Here is a 25,932-nt window from a genome sequence, read left to right as displayed (position 1 = left end):
TGGATAGGGGCTACTTGATTGTAATATGTATAAGTATTTTAGCGGTCTTTAGTGGTCAAGTTCTGCTGTCCGTAGGCAATCAAAAAGTGTATCGTGTTCATGATACGTCGTGGTCAAATGCCTTCTCGAAGTCGATGAAACAAACATAAACGTTCTTTCGGAACTCACATGTTTTTTGTAAGAGACGCGCGTACAAAATAGTGCCTCTCCAGGTCCAGATGATTTCTTAATCCAAATTGCTTATTACCCATTCTACTTTCGCACAAAAGGAATACTAGTTTTGTATAATTCGTAAAAGTATTCTTAAGTATGTGGCTCATCCAGTGATATATCATTGCTTCACAAGTCAAACGGTGTAAGTCAAGTTCTCCCTAAAAATGACTATGAGATGTAACACCAAAAAATACACCAATGGCAAAGTTTAGCCTTGTTTCTATTTATAAATATAATATGTACTTATATTATGATCAATAAAGACGGTTTATTTATTTTTAATGGCTTCTCATTGTTCTGCAACTATTTTCACAAACATCTTATTATCTCTTCTCAAACATTTATTGACTTACACCGATTGGCTTCTGAGTCATCCATATATCACTGGGCTTATCAAACTCATTAGTCTAAAATCACTACATTTTGATGGGCTTGCTTTTCTTTGGTAATGTTATAAACAGAGACTCCAATAAATCATCTGGTATTTTTCTTTCGTTGTAAATTTTGTTAAAAGTGATTAAGTATGTTGTCCTCGACCAAAGGTAGCTCAGTAGCTCAGCAGTTTATAATGACAGATTATATATAAAAAAACATTTATATAAAAACTTTATTATAAAATGAGTATTATAAAAATAAATAAAGTTAATTAACATTAAATACTGCTAATTATTGGACGGATATTGTATAAAAAATAGTACAGTTGTTGTCTGGTGCGCTAGACGTATGACTCAAGATAGCGATACATACAACAATCCTTGAGAACAATTAGTTGGGATAAATAATACAGAAAAAAATACAACAATGTAAGGTGAAATTCATGTTATTTTTAACTTGCATTAGTCATATGAGAGTACAAATAATTACGTTAATAAAACTCTAACACGTATATACAATAGAATCATCTGTACCCCGAGGAAGTTTTAATAAGAAATTATTAAACTGGGGAACAATGTAAAACATAATTTCTGTAGATTATGACTTTTGAGCTGTTTTATAGTTCATTAGTGACTAGTTTTCCTTAAAACTGTGGCTAGTTCCTTCTACCACGTCAAAATAAAAAAATCAAAAATTTTCGAGTACAGAATTATGCTGAATTTTTTTTTTCCGGCAACCGGCAACTCTTAGGGCCGGTTGTTCGAACGCTAATCAAAAATGATCGTTATCAAATATTTAATTACTGTCACAACTGTCAATGTCAAGTTTGATTGGGTTGCTGAAAACACAATTATTGATTACAATTATGAAATTAGTTAATCAATTATGTTAATAAATTGTTATGTTAATTGATTAACTAATCTCATAATTATAATCAACTACGTTTTCAGCAACCCAACCAAAGTTGACATTGACAGTTGTGACAGTAATTAAATATTTGATAATGATCATTTTTGATTAGCGTTCGAACGCTTATAAAAAATGATCATTATCAAATATTTAATTACTGTCACAACTGTCAATGTCAACTTTGATTGGGTTGCTGAAAACATAATTATTGATTACAATTATGAAATTAGTTAATCAATTATGTTAATAATTGTTATGTTAATTGATTAACAAATCTCATAATTATAATCAATTATGTTTTCAGCAACCCAACCAAAGTTGACATTGACAGTTGTGACAGTAATTAAATATTTGATAGTGATCATTGTTGATTAGCGTTCGAACAACCGGCCCTTAGAGACCTTCCAACTGATTTTTACACATAGGCACCTTGTTAATTTCCCGCAAAATCTTGGTGCAGTCTGCAGTCAGTGATCAGTATAGCCCGATTAGGGAACACAAAATTTTACGAAAACCTCCAAAAAAATAAAGGAAGGATGAAAATTTGGGAATAGGTAGTTGAAATTGTCTATTATTATATAAGAAAATGTTTACAATTCTACATCCCCTCCATTTTACAAAAATTTGGAAATACGGGGTGAAATATTTTCTGGTGAGTGAAAAAATATACGTTCAAAATAGGCCCGGAATTGGATAAAATTACTAATTCTAAGCAACTTTTGTTCTATAGAGTTTTTTCACTAAGTCAATACTTCTCGAGTTATTTGCGAGTGAATATGTTCATTTTTAACAAAAAAAAACATGTTTCTGGACGGTTTTTCGCAGATAACTCAAAAAGTAAGTACTCTAGCGAAAAAAATATTCTTAGTAAAAATATAGCTTATAAAAAAATGATGTACGCGTGAGGTCTGCAGACACAGTATAAGAAGAGTTGTAGCTAATGATAAGTAGGTTCTTCTTCGTCAAATTCCAAATCGAATATTTCAATGTGAAATAACCAAAAAACAGAGCATTTTTCGGGGAAAATTCATTACAACTTTTTTAAAGTGTTTAAAAAAAGGTTTATTTTTGTTTTTTAAAAAAATTTCTAACATTAAAAGTAGGTGGTTACGCTCAAAATATTGTTGGTCCCTTTTATTTTTTGGTACAAAAATCGCGAAAATCACCCCCTAATTAGCCTCCCAAATAAAATGAATCGTAACCGCTTCACAAATTACTTTACTTATGTATTGTTTATATTATCTATAAGTTTCATTAATTCAAAGTGCTCAGTTTTAAAAAAAAATTGCGTTTAAAATAAAAAAAAAATAATTTTGAAAAAAAATCGAATTGTTCATGGAATTAACTTAAAAATTATTAGTAATACCAAAAATCTTAAAGGGTAATAAAATGTACGTTTTGCTTTTCTGAATATTTTTCCTTTTTTGTTTTCTTGATATACTAAAATTGATTGTGCTATGGCTGTTCAAAATTTGCCTAAACTCGTGATTAGTTACTCGTTCAAGTGCTCCGTTTTTGGGTTATTTCACCTTGAAATATTCGATTTGGAATTTTATGAAAAAGAACCTACTTTTCATTAACTACAACTCTGCTTCTACTGGGTCTACAGACCTCAAGGATACACCATTATTTTCAGTTTTTTATAAGCTATATTTTTGCTAAGAATATTTTTTTCGCTGAAATACTTACTTTTTGAGTTATCTCCGAAAAACCGTCCAAAAACATGTTTTTTCTGTTAAAAATGACATAGTCACTTGCAAATAACTGGAAAAGTATTGACAGGAAAAAAACTCTATAGAACAAAAGTTGCTTAGAATTAGTCATTTTATCCAATTCCGGACTTATTTTGAATGTATATTTTTCACCTTCGACAGGGGGTATTCCCCTCTATTTTTGAAAAATGGAGGGGATGTAGAATTGTAAACTTTTTCTTATATAATAATAGACAATTTCAACTACCTATTCCCAAATTTTCATCCTTCCTTTATTTTTTTTTGGGTCAGATTGTTCTTTGATCGGGCTAGTACGGCGAGCGATTCCACCAAGATTTGAAGGTCATGGAAACATTCAACACTCCAGAAAAAGTTATTAGTCCATGATGTGAGGCCGCTTCCTTATGAAAAAAATTCTGATTCGGTTTCTGATGTTAAAACAACTCTATAACATGTAAATATCGAAATCGAGGCCAAATGAAATGTCAGAACCCGTTATAATCCATATAAAATCATACGACCCCAAAATGTATAACCTTAATTTTGGGTTGATCACTGCCTTCTTATCAGTGAGCAATCCACTGATGGAGATGGAGATTAATGGAGGTTTTCCACGAGGAAAACTTAGACCTATTCCTTGGCCTATTTAATAATATTTACAGATCAGTAGTAAAAGTTGGCTGGAATCCGTCTTCATATCACTGCCAAAAAAGAAGAACGCCAAATCATACCAGTACTTCCGCGTTCTAAGTCGACTAAATAACATTCTGGACCCCGATTTTTGACCCTTCGTTTCGTTATCGCTATCTGTATCTGTACTCTCTACAGACACAGATAGCGAATGATCGATAACGAAGCGAAGGATCAAAAATCGGCGTCCTGAAGCTTTACTTGCGAATCATACAGAACAGAATATACAGAAGCTGTGACGAGGTCACCAGTCAAGAATAATTTGGCTTCAGGAAAGGCATGGGGACAAGAGAAGCTATATTCTGTCTTCAAACTCTGGCACAAAGGTGCAAAAAAGGTTTTATTGATGTTAGAACGACTCTATAACATGTAAATATCGAAATCGAGGCGAAATGAAACGTTAGAACCCGTTATAATCAGTTTAAAATCATACGACCCCGAAATGTATAACCTTAATTTTGGGTTGCTCACTGTCACCTTCTCCATCGGTGTCCTCCTTCTTGACAGGCGTAAAATCTTTTAAATAATCTTCGTTCGGGTGGCACGAGACATCCCAAAAAGCGGCGAATTCGAGGTATACTGTGAGGCAAAAGATATAAGGTCCTCTGTATTGGAGTTTGGGATCAACTTGGGTAACGGAGGCGCTACTATTTTATTAGTCGATAATGGTTTCTTTGTGTTATTTAACGGAATATTTGCTGAAGTGAAGTCGAAAATGAATGTAGAAAATTTGTTTTTTGACAAGAAGGAGTTACTGCTCACGGAGCAATTATTAAAAACGCTCCCATTTAAAGAAAATGTGTTACTGACAATAGGACTATTATATTACATATAATGAATGATAGAAGAAAATGTGAACAGCACAAAGAAATAAACAGAACCATCAAACAAAAAACAAAAACTGCAAAAGAAATATGGATAACAGAACGATGTGAAAAGATCGAAGACTTAAATAAAAAACATGATGACTTCCATGTTCATAAGAAACTCAAGAAATTCACAGGAACGGCATACTCACAAAAATCAAATAATCTAACCAAAGCACAGTTCAAACCGATTTCAAGCACGGAAGAATAAATAAACATGTGGAAAGACTAGATAAAGGAACTCTTCTATGACATCAGAGAACCTATATTAAATAAAGAAAACCACGAAGGTCATCCAATACTCAATGCCGAACTGGATTATGCTCTACGTCAACTAAAAAACAACAAAACTGCAGGAAAAGACGAAATACCAGCTAAGCTACTGAAGTTAATCGACGAGGAAAACTTAGACCTTTTTCTTGGCCTATTTAATAATATTTACAGAGTAGTCTCTCTCCTGTCGTTTTCCCATTACTGAGGATCGTGATTTCTTCCAATATTCCTAACAATGTTTCTCCATTGGTCTCTATCTTCAGCTGCTCTAAGATCAGCTACTCGGCTGTAGTTTAGTGTTGAAACGAAATTGAAAATGGTTATTCATTTTTGATTTACATATTTACTTTGATTGGAGTACGAAGGGAACCATTCTCGTTGGAACTTTACCGCGGTGAGCAGATGGGACGTGAATCATAAATTGTAAAATTCCCATATCTTCCTTAGTCTCAGCATCCGTTATGGCTTGCAAATTGTAGAAGCCTCGGAGGTGTTACCAGAGAAGGTTCCCATTGTTTTCAATCTGGTAGGATGTAGGGTAACATTTTTTATGTTGTTTTATGTGCTATTAGATTGAAAACTTAGTCTTTTGCTAGCAGTTGTCGCTAGGACATCCCTGCCATTTCGTTCGTTGCAATCCGTGACTGCACGCCGGGGTTTGTCCTAGTTGGGTCAGAGAGAGCAGCATATGTGCCTCCTGATGAGAGACTAATAAGTTTCGAAACAGGTAGAGGTGCTTGCTGCACTCTCTGATTGAACTAGAATAATGATGCGGCTGTAGTTTCGTATTGCAACGAAATTGAAAATGGTTATTAATTTTTGAAAGGTTTTATTGATGCTAAAACGGCTCTATAACATGTAACTATCGAAATCGAGGCGAAATGAAACGTTAGAACCCGTTATAATCCGCATAAAATCATACGACCCCGAAATGTATAACCTTAATTTTGGGTCGCTCACTGTCACCTTCTCCATCGGTGTCCTCCTTCTTGACAGGCGTAAAATCTTTTAAATAATGTTCGTTAGGGTGGCACAATGGCAGACTATCGGCCAATTCCTTCTGAGGATCTGTAACATGAGAAGGAGGAGGAGCTGGTCTTTGTGGTCTTTTTATTTCAGGTACTATCAAAGCTGTTACGGTAGCAGAGAACTGATGCGTCTTACTATTTGCATGAGACATCCCAAAAAGCGGCGAATTTGATGTATTACTATAAGGGAAAAGATATAAGATCCTCTGTATTGGAGTTTGGGATAAACTTTTGTAACTGAGGCGCTACTATTTTATTAGTCGATAATGGTTTCTTTGTGCTATTTAACGGTGGTATATTTACTGAAGTGAAGTCTGAAATGGATGTTGAAAACTTATTATTTGACAAAAATGAGTTAGTGCTTAGGGAGCAACTATTAAAAACACTCCCATTTAAAGAAAATGCGTTACTGACAATCATCACCATCAACAGCTATTCCATTCATCGGCGGATGTAAGCCTCCCTTAGGTGTGTGCATTCATATCTGTTTGCTGTTTTTTGCATCCATCAATCAACGAGGAAAACTTAGACCTTTTCCTTGGCTTGTTTAATAATATTTACAGAGCAGTAGCGATCTCTAAAAGTTGGCTGGAATCCGTCTTCATACCACAGCCAAAAAAGAAGAACGCCAAATCATACCAGGACTTCCGCATTCTAAGTCGACAAAATAACATTCTGAAGCTTTACTTGCGAATCAAACAAAACAAAATATACAGAAGATGTGACGAGGTCACCAGTCAAGAACAATTTGGCTTCAGGTAAGGCATGGGGACAAGAGAAGCAATGTTCTGTCTTCAAACTCTGGCACAAAGGTGCAAAAAAGGTTTTATTGATGTTAGAACGACTCTATAACATGTAAATATCGAAATTGAGGCCAAATGAAATGTCAGAACCCGTTACAATCCGTATAAAATCATACGACCCCAAAATGTATAACCTTACTTTTGGGTTGCTCACTGTCACCATCTCCATCAGTGTCCTCCTTCTTGACAGGCGTAAAATCTTTTAGATAATCTTCGTTCGGGTGACACAATGGCAGACTATCGGCCAATTCCTTCTGAGGATCTGTAACATGAGAAGGAGGAGGAGCAGGTCTTTGTGGTCTTTTTATTTCAGGTACTATAAAATCTGTCAGGGTATCGGAGAACTTAACTTTCGGTTGATTTTTCTTACTATTTGAATGAGACATTCCAAAAAGCGGCGAATTCGATGTATACTGTGAGGGAAAAGATATAAGGTCCTCTGTATTGGAGTTTGGGATCAACTTGGGTAAAGGAGGCGCTACTATTTTATTAGTCAATAATGGTGTCTTCGTGTTATTTAACGGTATATTTGCTGAAGAGAAGTCTGGAATGGATGTTGAAAACTTGTTTTTTGACAAAAATGAGTTACTGCTCACGGAGCAATTATTAAAAACGCTCCCATTTAAAGAAAATGCGTTACTGACAATAGGACTATTATATTAGATCTAATGGATGATAGAAGAAAATGTAAACAGCACAAAACAATATACAAAGAAATAAACAGAACCATCAAACAAAAAACAAAAACTGCAAAAAAAATGGATAGAGTCCATTTCACGAGCATTTTTCAGTGCGTCACAGTTTTTCAATTCCTTTCTAACGCATTAAATTGTATGTGACAGAAAAAAAGGCACGTCTATGATTACAGACATTTATTTTATTTATAACATTTATTCCAGTTGTCGATAGATGGCGCTATAATCGAAAAAAATATTTACGAATTATATAATATATCTACGAATATAATCTGTACAATTTATAAGACTATACAAATCAAAGAAAATACCATTTTATAAATGCAATAAACACAATTGATTTGTTTTTATGCCAAATTGCAAATAAAATGTGACAACTGTCAGATTTTACTCAAAGATCATGTCAGAATAAATATTATAAATGTGTATTTATCACGGACTTACCTTTTTTTCTATCATTTGTGACGCACTGAAAAATGCTCATGAAAAGAACTTTAACAGAACGATGTGAAAAGATCGAAGACTTAAATAAAAAACATGATGACTTCCATATTCATAAGAAACTCAAGAAATTCACAGGAACGACATACTCACAAAAATCAAATAATCTAACCAAAGCACAGGGCAAACTTATTTCAAGCACGGAAGAATCAATAAACATGTGGAAAGACTAGATAAAGGAACTCTTCTATGACATCAGAGAACCTATATTAAATAAATAAAACCACGAAGGTCCTCTAATACTAAATGCCGAATTGGAATATGCTCTACGTCAACTAAAAAACAACAAAACTGCAGGAAAAGACGAAATACCAGCTAAGTTACTGAAATTAATCAACGAGGAAAACTTAGATTTTTTCCTTGGCCTATTTAATAATATTTACAGAGCAGTAGCGATTCCTAAAAGTTGGCTGGAATCCATCTTCATACGACTGCCAAAAAAGAAGAACGCCAAATCATGCCAGGACTTCCGCGTTCTAAGTGGACTAAATAACATTCTGAAGCTTTACTTGCGAATCATACAGAACATAATATACAGAAGATGTGACGAAGTCACCAGTCAAGAACAATTTGGCTTCAGGAAAGGCATGGAGACAAGAGAAGCAATATTCTGTCTTCAAACTCTAGCACAAAGGTGCAAAAAAAGGTTTAATTGATGTTAAAACGACTCTATAACATGTAAATATCAAAATCGAGGCCAAATGAAGTGTTAGAACCCGTTACAATCCGTATAAAATCATACGACCCCGAAATGTATAACCTTAATTTTGGGTTGTTCACTGTCACCTTCTCCATCGGTGTCCTCCTTCTTGACAGGTGTAAAATCTTTTAAATAATCTTCGTTCGGGTGACACAATGGCAGACTATCCGCCAATTCCTTCTGAGGATCTGTAACATGAGAAGGAGGAGGAGCAGGTCTTTGTGGTCTTTTTATTTCAGGTACTATAAAAGCTGTCACGGTATCGGAGAACTTAACTTTCGGTTGATTTTTCTTACTATTTACATGAGACATTCCAAAAAGCGGTGAGTTTGATGTGTACTGCGAGGGAAAAGATATAAGGTCCTCTGTATTGGAGTTTGGGATCAACTTGGGTAACGGAGGCGCTACTATTTTATTAGTCGATAATGGTTTCTTTGTGTTATTTAACGGTGGTATATTTACTGAAGTGAAGTCTGAAATGGATGTTGAAAACTGGTTATTTGACAAGAATGAGTTACTACTCACGGAGCAACTATTAAAAACACTCCCATTTAAAGAAAATGCGTTACTGACAATAGGACTATTATTGAATCCTTCGACGAATGAAGTACTTTGCATATACGGCAAATTACTGACGTTTGATAGAGATGCTGTAAATGGCAGAGGAGGTGGCAGCATGCCACCGCCAGAACTTATTCCAACTTTAGTAAAATTACTAGGCACTTGTGGCGATTTAACGAAAGTTGCTTTTGGCGTGTAATTAAACCTAAAACATTCACTCAAATGTGCTGAAGTAGGTGCGGTTTGCTTTTCAGTCATCGGTTTGTAGGTGGTCGGATCTGGCTGATTAAAGTCCGTTGCTAGGCAATTATCGGAGCTGAGCGGCAGAGGTGGTACATACGTCGACTTGGTTAGTATTTCTTCGTGCTCTTTCTGCGTTTCAAAAGAACTTTGATCTTCGCTAGAAGAGCTTTCGCTTTCCGAACATTGGGAACAAGATGTGCGAGAACAGTTTGAAGCTAAAAAAAATGGAGACGTTATAAGTTTTGAGCATTCTAAAAGTACTTAAATTAAATCAAATTTAGTATATAATAGAAGAATAATAACATAGAATAACAGTAACAATATTTATATAATGAGACAATACAATTAACTTCTTAATAAAATCTTGTATTGTCAGTTTAAATTATGTATATCCTAACAGTACGATTGGTTAAAGGTAGCAAGAAATTATTAATAAAAAAGGCATGTAAACTCCGTTCGTTCAACTCAGACGCATTTTGACAGATTCAGAGTAGGAAACATACAACACAAAAATCGCTATTAAACTCACGCTATTAACAGCTCAAATAAACTTACCATTGCATAATAATTCTTTCTAGAAGAAGGATAATTAGGAGACTAGAAGGAACTACATCATATGTAATATACCAGGGAAAAAGTTTTGTGCCATGTCATGAAACCGTGAGAGAAAATCTCATACAGCGACCAATGGGGGGTTAAAAGTAAGGCCACTTGTTTGAAAACATCTACCTTAATTACATATTAGGAAAAACGTTAAATACTATGCTGTTCAATAAGTTTTGCGATTCAATAAGATAGGGCGTTCCTATTAGCCTAATTTTATTTTGTTATGTTCTTCATATGAACGTGTGTGAAGTTTTATTTCAATCTGTCAATGCATCTTTTGTTTACAAGCCATTTAGTATCGACGTGTCACACGATTTCTTTACAATGGAAAATCAACTATCATGTGGTGATTGAAATTTTATTTTTGGAGGGTTTAAAACCAAAGAAGGAGTTCGAGATTGGCAGGCGAGGCGAGAGGTTGTGCGGCCGGTGTGTTGACGATAAGGTAATTTCGGAATCGAAACCTATCACAATAAAAACACCGGTTTTTAAAAGACCTATCGTTATCGATAATCGTAAAACAAGTTAAAAAGTATACGTGTGCGAAATAAAAATAAACTTTAAAGTGTATATAATAATATTTATATTAGTGCTGAGATAACATCTAACATTTAATTTAAAATGGCCAGTGGCGGAACAATCCTAAAGGAAACGAATAGAAGGAATGAAAACAGTAGCGACGAAGAATCTAAGAATAAAAAATATAAAGAAGATAAATTGTATTTTGAAAAGAGTAACATGACGAGACGAACACCGAATAAAAGCAACGACACAAATGAAGAAATGATAAAAATGATGCGGGAAGTTATGTGGAAAAATGATGAAATGATGGCAGAAATAAGAACCATACGGAAAGACCAAAAGGAAACGATGGAATATATTAAGGAGCTAAAAGAAAAAAACGAAAAATTGGAAGAAGGTTTAAAAATGGCAAACAAAAGAATAGAACAATTGGAAAAAGATAGACGGAGAAATAATATAGTATTAAAATGCCTAACACTGGATCCTAACGAGATCGGTGACCAAATCTTTGTAGCAGAAATGGAAAACCTAACGGATAAGCTAAGTGTACTAAAAACCAATGGAAACTGAAAAATCTACAGGGACAAAAGGTGTATATAGAATCAGATTTTAACAAGAAAGGAAAGGGAAATACAAGCAAAAATTAGGAAAATGGCAAAAGAAGAAAAAGACAAAGGTAATACTACGAAGATAAGTTCAGTGTTTTTAATTAATTTTAATTTCAGTAATTTCAGTGTTTTTCTAGATAAGCTTCTCCACATCTTCAATAAGGCATTTCCTTTAAGTCCTATTAAGCCAAAACATCGGAAACCTTGGGTTACGAAAAGTATTCGCATATCAGCTAAGAATATGCGTTCACTACCATACATCAAGAAATTTACTACCAATGTTGCTGTCACTGAATATATCATGAAGTACAGGACAACATATCTAAAACTTGTCAGGTCAGCTAAAAAAGCCTATTATCAAAATCGTCTGGGAAGCTCCAAAAGTGTTGCAAAAGAAACTTGGTCTATAATAAACGATCTTCGAAATAAAACTCACACAGCTCAATCATTTTCCCTTCCAAATCCTGAAAATCTAAACGACTACTTCGTTAATGTGAGTAAAAATATAACATCAACAATTTTGCCGCAACAAGATCCCATTTCCTATCTTCCTAATTCAAGACAGGTCTCGAATTCATTCTTTTTACGACCAGTCGATAACTCTGAACTGATCCAAACAATCAATAGTATCAAAAGCAAATCATCCTGTAGTACTGATGGACTATCTATAAAAATTTTCTCTAATCTCACAGAAAATGTGTTGGAAATCCTCCTCTCACTAATTAATGATTCCTTCGAAAAAGGTAAATTTCCAGAGTGCCTAAAGACAGCCATTATTATTCCTCTTCATAAGGGTGGCGAAAAATCTGATGCCTGCAACTATAGACCTATTGCCTTACTACCGGTACTCTCCAAAATTATTGAGAGACTCGATTAAAACTCGACTTATGTCCTTTATCATTAATAACAACATTTTATCACAAAATCAGTTCGGCTTTTTAACAAATAAATGTACCACTGATGCCATGTTTTCTGTACTACATGAGGTTTACCAAGCACTAAACAATAATCTTTATACTGCCACTGTGTTCTGCGACTACGCCAAAGCTTTTGATTGTGTAAATCACGACATCTTGATTACAAAACTAAATTTCTATGGAATTCGAGATATTTCTTTGAATTGGTTCCAATCCTACTTGAATAATCGGAAACAACTAGTTAGAGCAAATGATACTGTCTCAAAAACATCGTATGTGGAGTACCACAAGGTTCAGTATTGGGTCCTATACTGTTCCTTATCTTTATAAATGACATCACTAATTTAAAAATCAATGGGAAAATTTTTCTTTTTGCTGATGATACCAGTATCACTTGGAGCAACTCAACTATTGCATCTCTTCATGAAACTATAACTTCGGATCTACTGACGATAAAGACCTGGTCTGACTCTAATTTACTCTCTTTTAACATAAATAAAACAGTAGCATTATCCTATAAAGGAGCTCTTCAACCTTTGCCTCTTAATAACAGCCAGATCAGTACCGTTGATTCTGTAAAATTTCTTGGTATTTTTTTAGACAGCAACCTCAAATGGTCCCTTCATATCGATTCGTTAAGTAAGAAACTCGCCTCAGCTTGCTATGCAATACGATCTGTCTCAAGGGAACTCAATTTAGCATCTTCTAAAATAACATATTTTTCGTTGTTCGAGTCTCATCTTCGATATGGTCTTCCTTTTTGGGGTTCTAGTACAGCTGCTCAATTTGATGTCATTTTTAGATTGCAAAAAAGAGCAATAAGATATTTGTTTGGCCTCAGAAGATCTACACATTGCAGAAGTTACTTCAGAGATCATGAAATTTTAACACTTCCATCTTTATATATTCTAGAAACGGTTTGTTTAATTCGTAAACACCTTCATGTCTTTCCATCAAGGCCCAATCATCTTAACTCCACCAGAAATTCAATCTTTGATATTTATTTACCAATTCCATCCACTGAGTTAGTAAAGAAATCTATATTATATTCCGCAAAGAAACTGTACAATCATCTTCCTTACAACTTAAATCTTCAACATCTTTCCCTAAGTTCCGTAAAATGACAAAAGCCTATCTATCCAAAAGACCATATTATTCAATAGAAGAATTTCTTAATGAATAACTAAGAAAATTGGGTTCCATACGCAGTAGCATAAACGCATAAAGCATAAAGCAGTTCCTTATGTTGTACCTATTTTATTTTATTTGTTGTATGATCAATTTGCAATTTATATATATATTTTGCAATTAATTGTTTTTGTCTTGGCTTTTATATCTTATACTGTATATTATTGACGATTTATCTAATTTTAGTAAAAATTGTAGTTGTTTTTATTTATATTATGTTTTTCTTTTGACTGTATGTTAAGCTTTGTCCATAAAATTGTAAAAATTTTCAGTGACAATAAAGCACATTTCTATTCTATTCTATTCTATTCTATAAGATATAAACTGGAGATTAATGGGAAGGAGTGGAAATGGGATCATAATAATGAGAAAATTATACAAAGTCACAGAAATATCGCGGAAAGGACTCCAAAAAAGTAATAGAAAATAATGAGACCGGACCCACAACAATGAGGACCAAGGCAATGAATGGGAAAAGCGATAGGGAAAAAGATGATGCAAAGGTAAACAAGGATGAAAATAAGAAGAAAGGGAAAGCTAGATTGCAAAAAAAAGGAGAGATAAAAATGGGAACATGGAATGTGAGAAGCATCAATGGAAAAAAGGAAGAACTGGTAGAAGAAATGATAAAACAAAAAATAGAAATACTAGGAATAACGGAAACGAAGATGAAAGGAAAAGGTCTTAAAAAAATACACAAAGGATATTGGTTACTTTGGGTCGGAGCGGATACAAAAGAGAGAGCAAAAGAAGGAGTCGGGATAATAATTGCACCGAATAGACTACAACACGTTATAGAAGAAACATATGTTAACCAGAGAATATGGTCGGTGAAAATGAAACTGATGGACGAAGAATTATGGACAATAATAGCCTAATATGGACAGACTACGGAATAAATGAAGATGCAAGAAAAAGATAAATTTTTCGAGTAGCTCCAAATACAAATTGATAATGGGGAAGAAAACATAATTGTAATGGGAGATCTAAACGGTAGAGTCGGAAACAACAACAGCTGAATAGAGGAGTGCATGGGAAAAAAGGAGAAGAAATACTAAACAGAAATGGTGAAAAAATAATAGAAATATGTATGGAGAACAAACTAGTTATAACAAATACAAAATTTAAACATAAAGAAGTACACAAATACACGAGAGTACAAGACAGCAGAAACGAAAAATCAATCATAGATTACTTTTTGGTAAGCAGCAACAAGTGGAAAAGAGTACAAGATACGAAAGTGAAAAGAGGCTCAGAGATTGGCAGTGGCTACCATCTAGTAATAATGAGAATGAGAACAACTGAGGAAAAAGAAGAAAAGAGAAGAAAGGTAGTAAACGAAAAAATAAAAAGTTACAAATTAAATGAGGAAAGATATAAGAAGAAATTCCAAGAAAAATTAGACAATACTCTGAAATGTAGGGCAAAAAATACAAATACAGAAAAAAAATGGGAATATCTAAAAACCAGCATAATCAAAGCAGCAGAGGAAACTTGCGGGAAAGCAAAAATAGCAAATACTAACATGAGGAGAACGGAATGGTGGACGGAAGAAATACGAAAGAAAATAAAGAACAAAAAAGACAAATGGAAGAGATACCTAAGCACAAAACACCCGGAAGATTACGAGGCATATAAAAAAAGGAAAGAAATAGCGGTGAAAGCAGGAAAGAAAAAGTCATGGGAGAGATTTGGACAAAAAATGACAAAAAATTGGAAATTGGGAAAACCAAAAACTCTTCTACGGCGCATTAAAACAACTCAGACAAAAGAAAAAGCAAACGATGCCGAATATAAAAGACAAGAATGGAAGCGTACTAACAGAAGAAAAACAAATAATGTAAAGATGGAGAGAACATTTCAAAGAGTTAACTCATGCAGACTCTGACATGGACAACATAGGGGAGATACAAGAAAGGAATGAAGAGCAACAAGTGGAATCCATAACAAGAGAGGAATTAGAGAAAGCAATAGAAAGAGTAAAATTGGGCAAAGCACCAGGCAAGGATCATAATATCACCCCGGAAATGATAAAATTCATGGGGACAGAGGGAATGGATAGCATGAAAGAACTAATGAATGATATCATAAATAGAGCAGAATTACCAAAGGACAGGAAGAAAGACATTATATTACCAATACACAAAAAGGGAGACAAGAGAAACTGTAATAGTAATTACCGAGGTATCATCATATCAAGTATCACTGGGAAGGTATTCGCAAGAATAATAGAGATAAGAATAAAAACCCAAATAGAAACAACTATGGAAGACGCACAGTGTGGATTCAGGAAGGACAGAAGCACGCAAGACCTAATATTCACATTAAGACAAGTAAGTGAGAAGGTAATCAAGAAGAATAGAGAAATACATATGTGCTTTATTGACCTGGAAAAGGCGTTTGACAAAATCCGAAGGCAGTCGTTAAATCAGTAGTTAGGTCAACAATCATGTATAGCAGCGAGACATGGACATTGACGGGGAGAGATAAATCCAGAGTCAATGCTATGGAAATGAGGTTCCTGAGGAAAATAGCAAAGAGAAAGAGGACAGACAAAATACGAAACGAAACAATTAGACAAAATCTAAAACTAGAATCAATCAATGAAAAAATAGTAGAGGGGCAACTTAATGGTTCGGCACGTGTGTAGAATGCCGAACGAGAGGCTAACAAAACGAGTGTTCGAAACGAGAGTGCAGGGGAAAAACAAAAGAGGAAGACCAAGAGTTATGTGGGTAGATGAAATCAGGAAAGAAGTCGAGAAGAAGGGATTGACATTGGAAAGTGCAAGAAACCTAACGCAAGATCGGAAAGCATGGAGACTACAATGCCAAACTCAACTCCACCAGCCTTACACCTAAAGGTAGAAAGGCTTAGGACTAAGTAAGTAAAACCAAAGAAAATTTATGAACGAATGTTGAAAGTGTATAAGGGCTATTTGACTTCAATTAATACAGTAGAAAGATAGGTTGCTGAATTTAAAAATGGTCGCCTTGAAGATGATCCAAGTCAAGGACGTTGAAAAATAGCAACAAAACCAGAAATCATAGAAAAATGTTGGAGTATCCACCGTATTCATCAGATTTGGCCTTTAGCGACTTCCATCTGTTTCAATACCTAAAAACATGCATGCATGGAAGTCGTTTTTCATCAAATGATGAGGTCAAAACAGCCGTGGAAGCGTATGTTGCAGTACTTCCAGATTTTTCACTTCAGGGATGGAATTTATAAATTTGGATCTCGTTGGAACAAGTGTATTGATGCTCAGGGAGACTATACTGAAAAATAAAGTGTATTTCAAACCATAAAACTGTGTTTTTCTTATAGAACTGCAAAAGTTATTAAACAGCCTAGTATATATTTGTAGCTAAATTTTATCTACTGAGATAAAATTTTTTTTACCAAATTCTTCATATATGTATATGCTTTCAATATTCTACATAATGTCTACTCATTCTATATTAAAGTATATCTTACCCTCACTAGAACATCTACTTAACAGCGCTGAAGCTTGCGCCCTAGCTGCAGCTGCCATCTCAGTCTCTCCAACTTTTACAGCGATGTAATGAAGATCCATGAATAAGTCATGATGACCAACATCAACTGCCAGGAGAAATGCCGTTTCGAACATTTCTGATCGTACCAGTTGATGAAAGAAGCGCCTCGTTAAAGATATTACCTGGAAAATACTCTTTATAGTAACTAATAATAGTATATTATTCAACGAGCATGTAATGATGGCTATTACTCACGATGATGAAGTTTGCGACACGAGCTGAAGGCGAGTGTCGTTACTCATCAGAGTGAGTAATAGCCATTACATGTGAGTAGAATACTATACTTTTCTACGACCTATTTTATTTGGATTAGTAGAAAAATATAATAATTATATTATTAATTTAAAATGATTATCAACTAATAGCATTATTTAAAATCGAAATATTTTATTTTTCATAAGAAAACATATTTTATATAACTATGGCAACACTGTTAGAATCATAGAAATGTCACTAGTGTCATGGTATATAATGGCGGTGGCTTTTAATAAGGCAATTACATGAAAAAGAACGTTTGTTCTTAATAAAAATCTATTGTACAATCAACAGTAAGTGAAAGAGAATTCATTGATATAAATTTCATATCCGTAAACCTTTTTACGGAATTATTACTCATTGTTTGTGTTTATAACGGCAATCTTAAAATGTCAAACGTTGAAATTTAAACGTAAAAAATATATTGATCCATTATTACCTACAGTTAAAAATCCTTTAAACATTTTTCGAAGTTAATTGTTGATATAAATTACAATTATTATTTTATTAAATAAAGTTTAAGTAATTTTATTTGTTAATAATAAGTATAATAAAAGTGTCATGCACCACTTGAATCTAACTTCAACTCGTGAGTAATGACCCGTGAGTAATGACCCGTGAGTAGGGCTTACAATACCGGGATCCCGGACGATATTTTCCGGTATTCGATACCGGTATTTATAATAAAAATACCGGTATTTCGGTATTAGCTTAATTTATAAAAATGGAATTGATGCACAATAAACTTTCTTCTAAGATATTTTTTGCTATTACATGAAATTATTTTTGAAGATAAACTACCAATATCAAATATCATTGTAAAAAATATTTATTAAACACATTCATTACACATACAAGTCAAGTATATCGCTTTCTAAAAGCGTGAATGTCGTTAATTTAAGGCGAACGGTGATACATATCAGCTTCTACAACCAAATTATTAAATCTCGTGTATACAAATACAAGAATAAAAAACCGCTAAACGCCGTAAAAATGAGTGGCGCATACAATATTCCAGCTACAAAAGATCTGATATGAAAATTACGTGGCGCGAAAATGTATTTTCATTTTGATGCAAAGCAAAATTCTAGTTTTATTTTAAAAGATTTTTCCATAATATTTGCTAAATTTGAAGTAAACGCGCCACAAAAGAGTTTCAAAATTCAAACTGTATCAAATTTACTCTTTTGTGGCGCGTTTACTTCAAATTTAACAAATAGTATGGAAAAATCTTTTAAAATAAAACTAGAATTTTGCTTTGCATCAAAATGAAAATACATTTTCGCGCCACGTAATTTTCATATCAGATCTTTTGTAGCTGGAATATTGTATGCGCCACTCATTTTTACGGCGTTTAGCGGTTTTTTATTCTTGTATCAGGAGTTTTTCAAGTTATATACAAATTAAATGTATGAAGTTGAATGCAATTTTTCTCGATTACACGTCAAGCTTTATAAATGGTCACCTTTGTCGCATTATCTCCCAAATGATCTAATGACCATCGAATGTGTACTAGATTTTTTTTCTAGTCGAAATAGAATAAATAAAAATATTGGGATGGCCGGTAAATGAACTCAGATTATCCGTTACAGATCAAATTTAGCGTCGTAACCACTACAACTACATAAACCATTTCGGGAATAATAGTTAATTGGATTATACATTTCTAACTTAAGACTTCTAAACGGCTTAACCGATTTTGATCATTAAACATGAGTTTGAAACGTATTGACAAGTAGTATCTGATAGCTCCGTGAAGTTAGCCCGAAAAAGTCGGGAAAAAAAATGCGATTGATGCCATTCGTTTGTCCATTGATTGTCCACGTTTGTCCACCATTTTATTTCGTTAGTCCACCCATCAATTCTTTTTTATAAACAAAAATTTTTTTTCGGGCTAACTTCACAAATCCACAAATTTTCGAAAATTTAAAAAAACTCTTGCTATATTGTTTTTCCATCGTTTGTCCATGTTTGTCCACCACATAATTTTTTTTGTCCACCCTCTGAAACAACCCCCTGTTAATTGTAATTATTTTTTTATTTTTTAATTCGGGCTAACTTCACGTTCTCTTAAATGGACATTTAAACGTTAATTCGGGTGCAGAATCACAACTAAGCGTTTGTCCACCCCTTTGCAGCATTTGTCCAACCCCTTAAAGTGCGAAACAACCCCCCTGTTAATTGTAATTTTTTTTATTTCTTAATTCGGGCTAACTTCACGTCCGTTTAAACGTGTATTTTAAAGTTAAATCGGGTGAAGAATCACAACTACCCGTTTGTCCACCCCTTCGCAGCGTTTGTCCAGCCCCTTAAAGTGCGAAACAACCCCCTCGTTAATTGTAATTATTTTTTTAATTCTTAATTCGGGCTAACTTCAGGTTCTCTTATATAGGTATTTAAACGTTAATTCGGGTGCAGAATCACAAATACCCGATTGTCCACTCCTTCGCAGCGTTTGTCCAACCTCTTAAAGTGCGAAACAACCCCCTCGTCAATTGTAATTATTTTTTTATTTCTTTATTCGGGCTAACTTCACGTTCTCTTAAATGGGCATTTAAACGCGTATTTTAAACTTAATTCGGGTGCAGACTCACAACTAAGCGTTTGTCGACCCCTTTGCAGCGTTTGTCCAACCCCTTAAAGTGCGAAACAACCCCCTGTTAATTGTAATTATTTTTTTATTTCTTAATTCAGGCTAACTTCACGTCCGTTTAAACGTGTATTTTAAAGTTAATTCGGGTGAAGAATCACAACTACCCGTTTGTTCACCCCTTCGCAGCGTTTGTCCAGCCCCTTAAAATGCGAAACAACCCCCCTGTTAATTGTAATTATTTTTTTATTTCTTAATTCGGGCTAGCTTCACGTTCCCTTAAATGGGCATTTAAACGTTAATTAGGGTGCAGAATCACAACTACCCGTTTGTCCACACCTTCGCAGCGTGTGTCCAACCCCTTAAAGTGCGAAACAACCCCCATGTTAATTGCAATTATTTTTTTATTTCTTAATTCGGGCTAGCTTCACGTTCCCTTAAATGGGCATTTAAACGTTAATTCGGGTGCAGAATCACAACTACCCGGTTTTCCACCCCTTCGCTGCGTTTGTCCAACCCCTTAAAGTGCGAAACAACCCCCTCGTTAATTGTATAACCTAATTATTTTTTTAATTCTTAATTCGGGCTAACTTCAAATTCTCTTAAATGGGTATTTAAACGATAATTCGGGTGCAGAATCACAACTACCCGTTTGTCCACCCCTTCGCAGCGTTTGTCCAACCCCTTAAAGTGCGAAACAACCCCCTCGTTAATTGCAATTATTTTTTTATTTCTTTATTCGGGCTAACTTCACGTTCTTTTACATGGGCATTTAAACGTTAATTCGGGTGCAGAATCACAACTACCCGTTTGTCCACCCCTTCGCAGCGTTTGTCCACCCCTTCGCAGCGTTTGTCCAACCCCTTAAAGTGCGAAACAACCCCCCTGTTAATTGTAATTATTTTTTTATTTCTCAATTCGAGCTAGCTTCACGTTCCCTTAAATGGGCATTTAAACGTTAATTCGGGTGCACAATCACAACTACTCGTTTGTCCACCCCTTCGCAGCGTTTGTCCAACCCCTTAAAGTGAGAAACAACCCCCTCGTTAATTGTAATTATTTTTTTATTTCTTTATTCGGGCTAACTTCACGTTCTCTTAAATGGGCATTTAAACGTTAATTCGGGTGCAGAATCACAACTAAGCGTTTGTCCACCCCTTTGCAGCGTTTGTCCAACCCCTTAAAGTGCGAAACAACCCCCCTGTTAATTGTAATTATTTTTTTATTTCTTAATTCGGGCTAACTTCACGTCCGTTTAAACGTGTATTTTAAAGTTAATTCGGGTGAAGAATCACAACTAAGCGTTTGTCCACCCCTTCGCAGCGTTTGTCCAGCCTCTTAAAGTGCGAAACAACCCCCTCGTTAATTGTAATTATTTTTTTAATTCTTAATTCGGGCTAACTTCAAGTTCTCTTAAATAGGTATTTAAACGTTAATTCGGGTGCAGAATCACAACTACCCGTTTGTCCACTCCTTCGCAGCGTTTGTCCAACCCCTTAAAGTGCGAAACAACCCTCTCGTCAATTGTAATTATTTTTTTATTTCTTCATTCGGGCTAACTTCACGTTCTCTTAAATGGGCATTTAAACGTTAATTCGGATGCAGGATCACAACTACCCGTTTGTCTACCCCTTCGCAGCGTTTGTCCAACCCCTTAAAGTGCGAAACAACCCCCCTGTTAATTGTAATTATTTTTTCATTTCTTAATTCGTGCTAGCTTTTAAATGCCCATTTAAGGGAACGTGAAGCTAGCCCGAATAAAGAAATAAAAAAATAGTTATAATTAACGAGGGGGTTGTTTCGGACTTTAAGTGGTTGGACAGACGCTGCGAAGGGGTGGACAAACGGGTAGTTGTGATTCTTCACCCGAATTAAGTTTAAAATACGCGTTTAAACGGACATGAAGTTAGCCCGAATTAAGAAATAAAAAAATAATTACAATTAACGGGGGGGTTGTTTCGCACTTTAAGGAGTTGGACAAACGCTGCGAAGGGGTGGACAAACGGGTAGTTGTGATTCTGCACCCGAATTAACGTTTAAATGCCCATTTAAGAGAACGTGAAGTTAGCCCGAATAAAGAAATAAAAACATAATTACAATTAACGAGGGGGTTGTTTCGCACTTTACGGGGTTGGACAAACGCTGCGAAGGTGTGGACAAACGGGTAGTTGTGATTCTGCACCCTAATTAACGTTTAAATGCCCATTTAAGGGAACGTGAAGCTAGCCCGAATTAAGAATTAAAAAAATAATTACAATTAACAGGGGGGTTGTTTCGCACTTTAAGGGGCTGGGCAAACGCTGCGAAGGGGTGGACAAACGGGTAGTTGTGATTCTGCACCCGAAATAACTTTAAAATACGCGTTTAAACGGACGTGAAGTTAGCCCGAATTAAGAAATAAAAAAATAATTACAATTAACAGGGGGTTGTTTCAGAGGGTGGACAAAAAAAATTATGTGGTGGACAAACATGGACAAACGATGGACAAACAATATAGCAAGAGTTTTTTTAAATTTTCGAAAATTTGTGGATTTGTGAAGTTAGCCCGAAAAAAAATTTTTGTTTATAAAAAAGAATTGATGGGTGGACTAACGAAATAAAATGGTGGACAAACCTGGACAATCAATGGACAAACGAATGGCACCAATCGCATTTTTTTTTCCCGAATTTTTCGGGCTAAGTTCACGGACCTGTATCTGATGCATCTGAGTTCAAGTATGAAAACTAAAGTTGTTACAGAAATTATTGAGCTTGAACTGTTTTTCCCCATAGGAAATAGATTTGATCATACTTATGAAGAGTATAACTTAAAATTTCTAATTTTTCCGGATATGAGGTAAACAACGTTAGATTAGCCTAGAGTCCTTCTACAAACGCTCAGTTATTGGCGCAATTCGTAGGTTGAAATTTTGAGTAATTGTCGAAAAACCAAAATTTTCGACTAAAAACTAAACCAAAGTTTAGTTTTTCAATTTTTTGGCTATACTGAGCCGTGTGTACGTCTGAGCTTGATCGCTTAGGCAACGTTTGAAAACCTAACTCAACCCTATTGATGTGGTTTATTTGCGATTTTCCTGTCTCTCCTTGAACCTAAGATACATACGCCCAAAAAATTTGCCATTTTGTATCTACCTAGCCCTATAGCTGGCTTACGGGTAGTCAGAAGTCAAAAATTACACCGGTTCTGAATCGGCCCTCACACCCTCTTGAAACAGAAAAAAAATCAGATCGGTGTAACTTTTCCACATACATACATACATACATACATACATACATACATACATATGTACATATCCACAAACATTTTCCCCTTTTTAAATAAAAATTGAGTTCTAATTCTGAGCTCGCTAACTTTTAAACGGTATAACCGATTTTCAAAATTAAACATGCGTTGGAAAGGTCATGATCTATGCTATCAGAAGCCGCAAAGGCCGAACTTAAGTTTTTGAAATTTTTGGGAGTTTTGGGGACGAGAACGAAAAACAGACCCTAAATAGGAAAAGCCGTAAAATCCACAGCCTTGGACCAAAATGAAGAAGAAATATATGGATCTAGGAGTCTTTTCCTAAACTTTAAGATGGGATTTGGCTCAATTTTCAATTCAGTCAGGTTTAGAAAATCGAAAATTTCGTGTATATAATATATAGTGTCGCATGTAGGGGTTGTGCGTCACTGGCGAGAACTGTCGTTCTCTGGTAATTTTCAAAATTAGATGTGCGTTGGAAAGGTAATGATCAGTACTAGCAGAAGCCGCAAAGGTCGAACTAATATTTTTGAAATTTTTGGTAGTTTTGAGAACGAGAACCTTGGTCGCAATCTCTCCCAAATGATCTAGAACTTACGACACCAGTGATAAGACAATCGGAGTTCATATCCCAGCCATCCTAATAATTATGTAATTATGGCCGGCAAATGAACTCGGATTGCCCAATCAAACTAGCATCGTAACCACTACAAGTACATAAACCATGATTGATTAATAACATTGATTTTTTCGATATAAACTAAATTTCGATAACCAATAAATCGAAAACTATTAATTTTATCAAAAAAATATAAAACATTTTTTGCTTACAATTAATGTTTTTACCAACATTTGCGGTCAAAATATAATAAAAAATTTCCACCCTCGAGACGGGGTGGCAACCACCCCATGGTAAAAGCGTCTTTCGGAATCATACAGATTTTGATCCTTAGACTCTCCACTACTTATTCTCAAATTTTCAAGCAAATCGATCCATTCTGTAAAAATTGCGAAGTGAAAGTTTCAGTTCCTGGACTAATTATACTTTTGGAGCTCTATAACTTCTGAACGGCTGAACCGATGTTGATCACTAAATATGAGTTTAAAACGTATTGACAAGTAGTATCTGATGCATCCAAGATCAAGTATGATAACTGAACGTATTACAGGAATTATTGAGCTTGAAAAACGGTTTTTCCCATAAGAAATAGATTTGATTATACTTATGAAGCCTATAACTAAAAAATTCGAATTTTCCCAGATATGAGATATACACCGTTAGACGCGTCCTGAGTCCTCCTACAAACGCTCAGTTATTGGCGCAATTCGTAGGTTGAAATTTTGAGTAATTGTCGAAAAACCAAAATTTTCAACGTTTAATTTTTCAGTTTTTCGGCTATGGTGAGCAGTGTGTATGTCTCAGGTTGATCGCTTAAGCACCGTTTGAAATCTTAACTCATCCCTATTAATTTGGTGTATTTGCGGTTTTCCTGTCTCTCCTTGAACCTAAGATATATACGCCCAAAAAATATGCTATTTTGTATCTACCTAGTCCTCTAGCTGGCTTACCGGTAGGCAGAAGTCAAAAATTAGACCGGTTCTGAATCGGCCCTCACACCCTCTTGAAACACAGAAAAAAAAATTCAGATCGGTGTAACTTTTCCACACACATACATACATACATACATACATACATACATACATATCCACAAACATTTTCCCTTTTTTAAATAAAAATTGAGTCATACTTCTGAGCTCGATAACTTTTGAATGGTATAACCGATTTTCAAAATTAAACATGAGTTGGAAAGGTAATGATCTGTGCTATCAGAAGCCGCAAAGGTCGGGCTTAAGTTTTTGAAATTTTTGGGAGTTTTGGGGACGAGAACGAAAAACAGACTCTAAATGGGAAGGGCCGTAAAATCCACACCCTTGGACCAAAATGGAGATATGACATATGGATGGACGAGTCTTTTCCTATTCTTTAAGATGGGATGTGGCCCAATTTTCAATGCAGTCAGGTTTAGAAAATCGAAAATTTCGTGTATATATAGTGTCGCTTGTAGGGGTGTTGTGCGCCACTGGTGAGAACTGCCGTTCTCTGTGGATATAAAATGAGTTCTTAAAATTGAGTTCAAAAATTCTTAAATATTTAAAATTAGACTATTTTATTTTATAAATAAGCCGAAAGATTTATTAATCAGAATTGTTTTTACATTTTCAGATCTATTTTTCATTTTTTTGTGTATTGTGGTGTATAAATTAGGCTCACTTATTTTCTGAATTATTAATAATAATTGAAAATATATAGCGGTCTAAATACAGAGTAATCCATATAAAATACTTGTCACAGTAAGTTAATCTTTGTATTAATATATTTTAAAGATAAATTAATTTACAAATAGCAAATTTCATGAGTAAAAGTCCTATCCTATTATATGCAAAATTTATCCTAGGACCAAATATATAGTTTTTCTATTTGCACATTTTTTGTATCGATCTATTTCTACTCTCTAGAAATGTTATAAACAACATCTACTCATTTTAAAACAAAATTTAATAGGTTTCATACATTATTTAATAACAAGTCGATATAACAACTGAGGATAGTATAAATATAACGCGTATATTTTTTATTCATAATACCGGTTTTAATACCGGGATCCCGGTATTTGAAATTTTAAATACCAAATACCGGTATTGAGATTTTGGCTCGGTATTGTAAGCCCTACCCGTGAGTAATGAACTATTACTCACGGGTAAAGTAATGTGTGTTATTATCTATTCAAATATAGTAAATCATGAGCATATTATTAAACGGTAGTAGAAAAACATAAAAATCTAACTCATCGTAATACCATTTCATATGTATAATT

The 25,932-nt window shown here is 34.6% G+C and overlaps 2 protein-coding genes across 2 annotated transcripts in view; both read right to left on the bottom strand.

The window, feature by feature from the left end:
- Nucleotides 1-806: 806 nt before the first annotated feature.
- The window catches only part of LOC114328575 (WD repeat-containing and planar cell polarity effector protein fritz-like), a 57,522-nt gene continuing 32,396 nt past the window's right edge, over nucleotides 807-25,932 (bottom strand). The window contains exons 5-7 of the mRNA XM_028277463.2: nucleotides 16,888-17,089; nucleotides 8,270-9,784; nucleotides 807-5,028 (exon numbers count right to left, since the gene is read on the bottom strand). Of these exons, the coding sequence (XP_028133264.2) occupies nucleotides 8,802-9,784; nucleotides 16,888-17,089 (1,185 nt within the window). The 3' untranslated portion in view covers nucleotides 807-5,028; nucleotides 8,270-8,801. The remainder of the gene's footprint in view (nucleotides 5,029-8,269; nucleotides 9,785-16,887; nucleotides 17,090-25,932) is intronic.
- LOC114328577 (WD repeat-containing and planar cell polarity effector protein fritz-like) lies at nucleotides 6,268-8,276 on the bottom strand. The gene has a single exon (XM_028277464.2). It carries the CDS (start codon nucleotides 7,253-7,255, stop codon nucleotides 6,980-6,982), a length of 276 nt encoding a protein of 91 aa, XP_028133265.1. The 5' UTR covers nucleotides 7,256-8,276; the 3' UTR covers nucleotides 6,268-6,979.

This window comes from Diabrotica virgifera, chromosome 5 (genome assembly GCF_917563875.1).
Source record: "Diabrotica virgifera virgifera chromosome 5, PGI_DIABVI_V3a".
Lineage (NCBI taxonomy): Eukaryota > Metazoa > Arthropoda > Insecta > Coleoptera > Chrysomelidae > Diabrotica > Diabrotica virgifera.
Note: the sequence above shows the minus strand (reverse complement) of the source record. Positions and strands in the feature narration are given on the sequence as shown.

Excerpts from the sequence above, each read along its gene's own strand:
- LOC114328577 (XM_028277464.2), bottom strand. The coding sequence starts at position 7,255 with ATGTCTCATTCAAATAGTAAGAAAAATCAACCGAAAGTTAAGTTCTCC.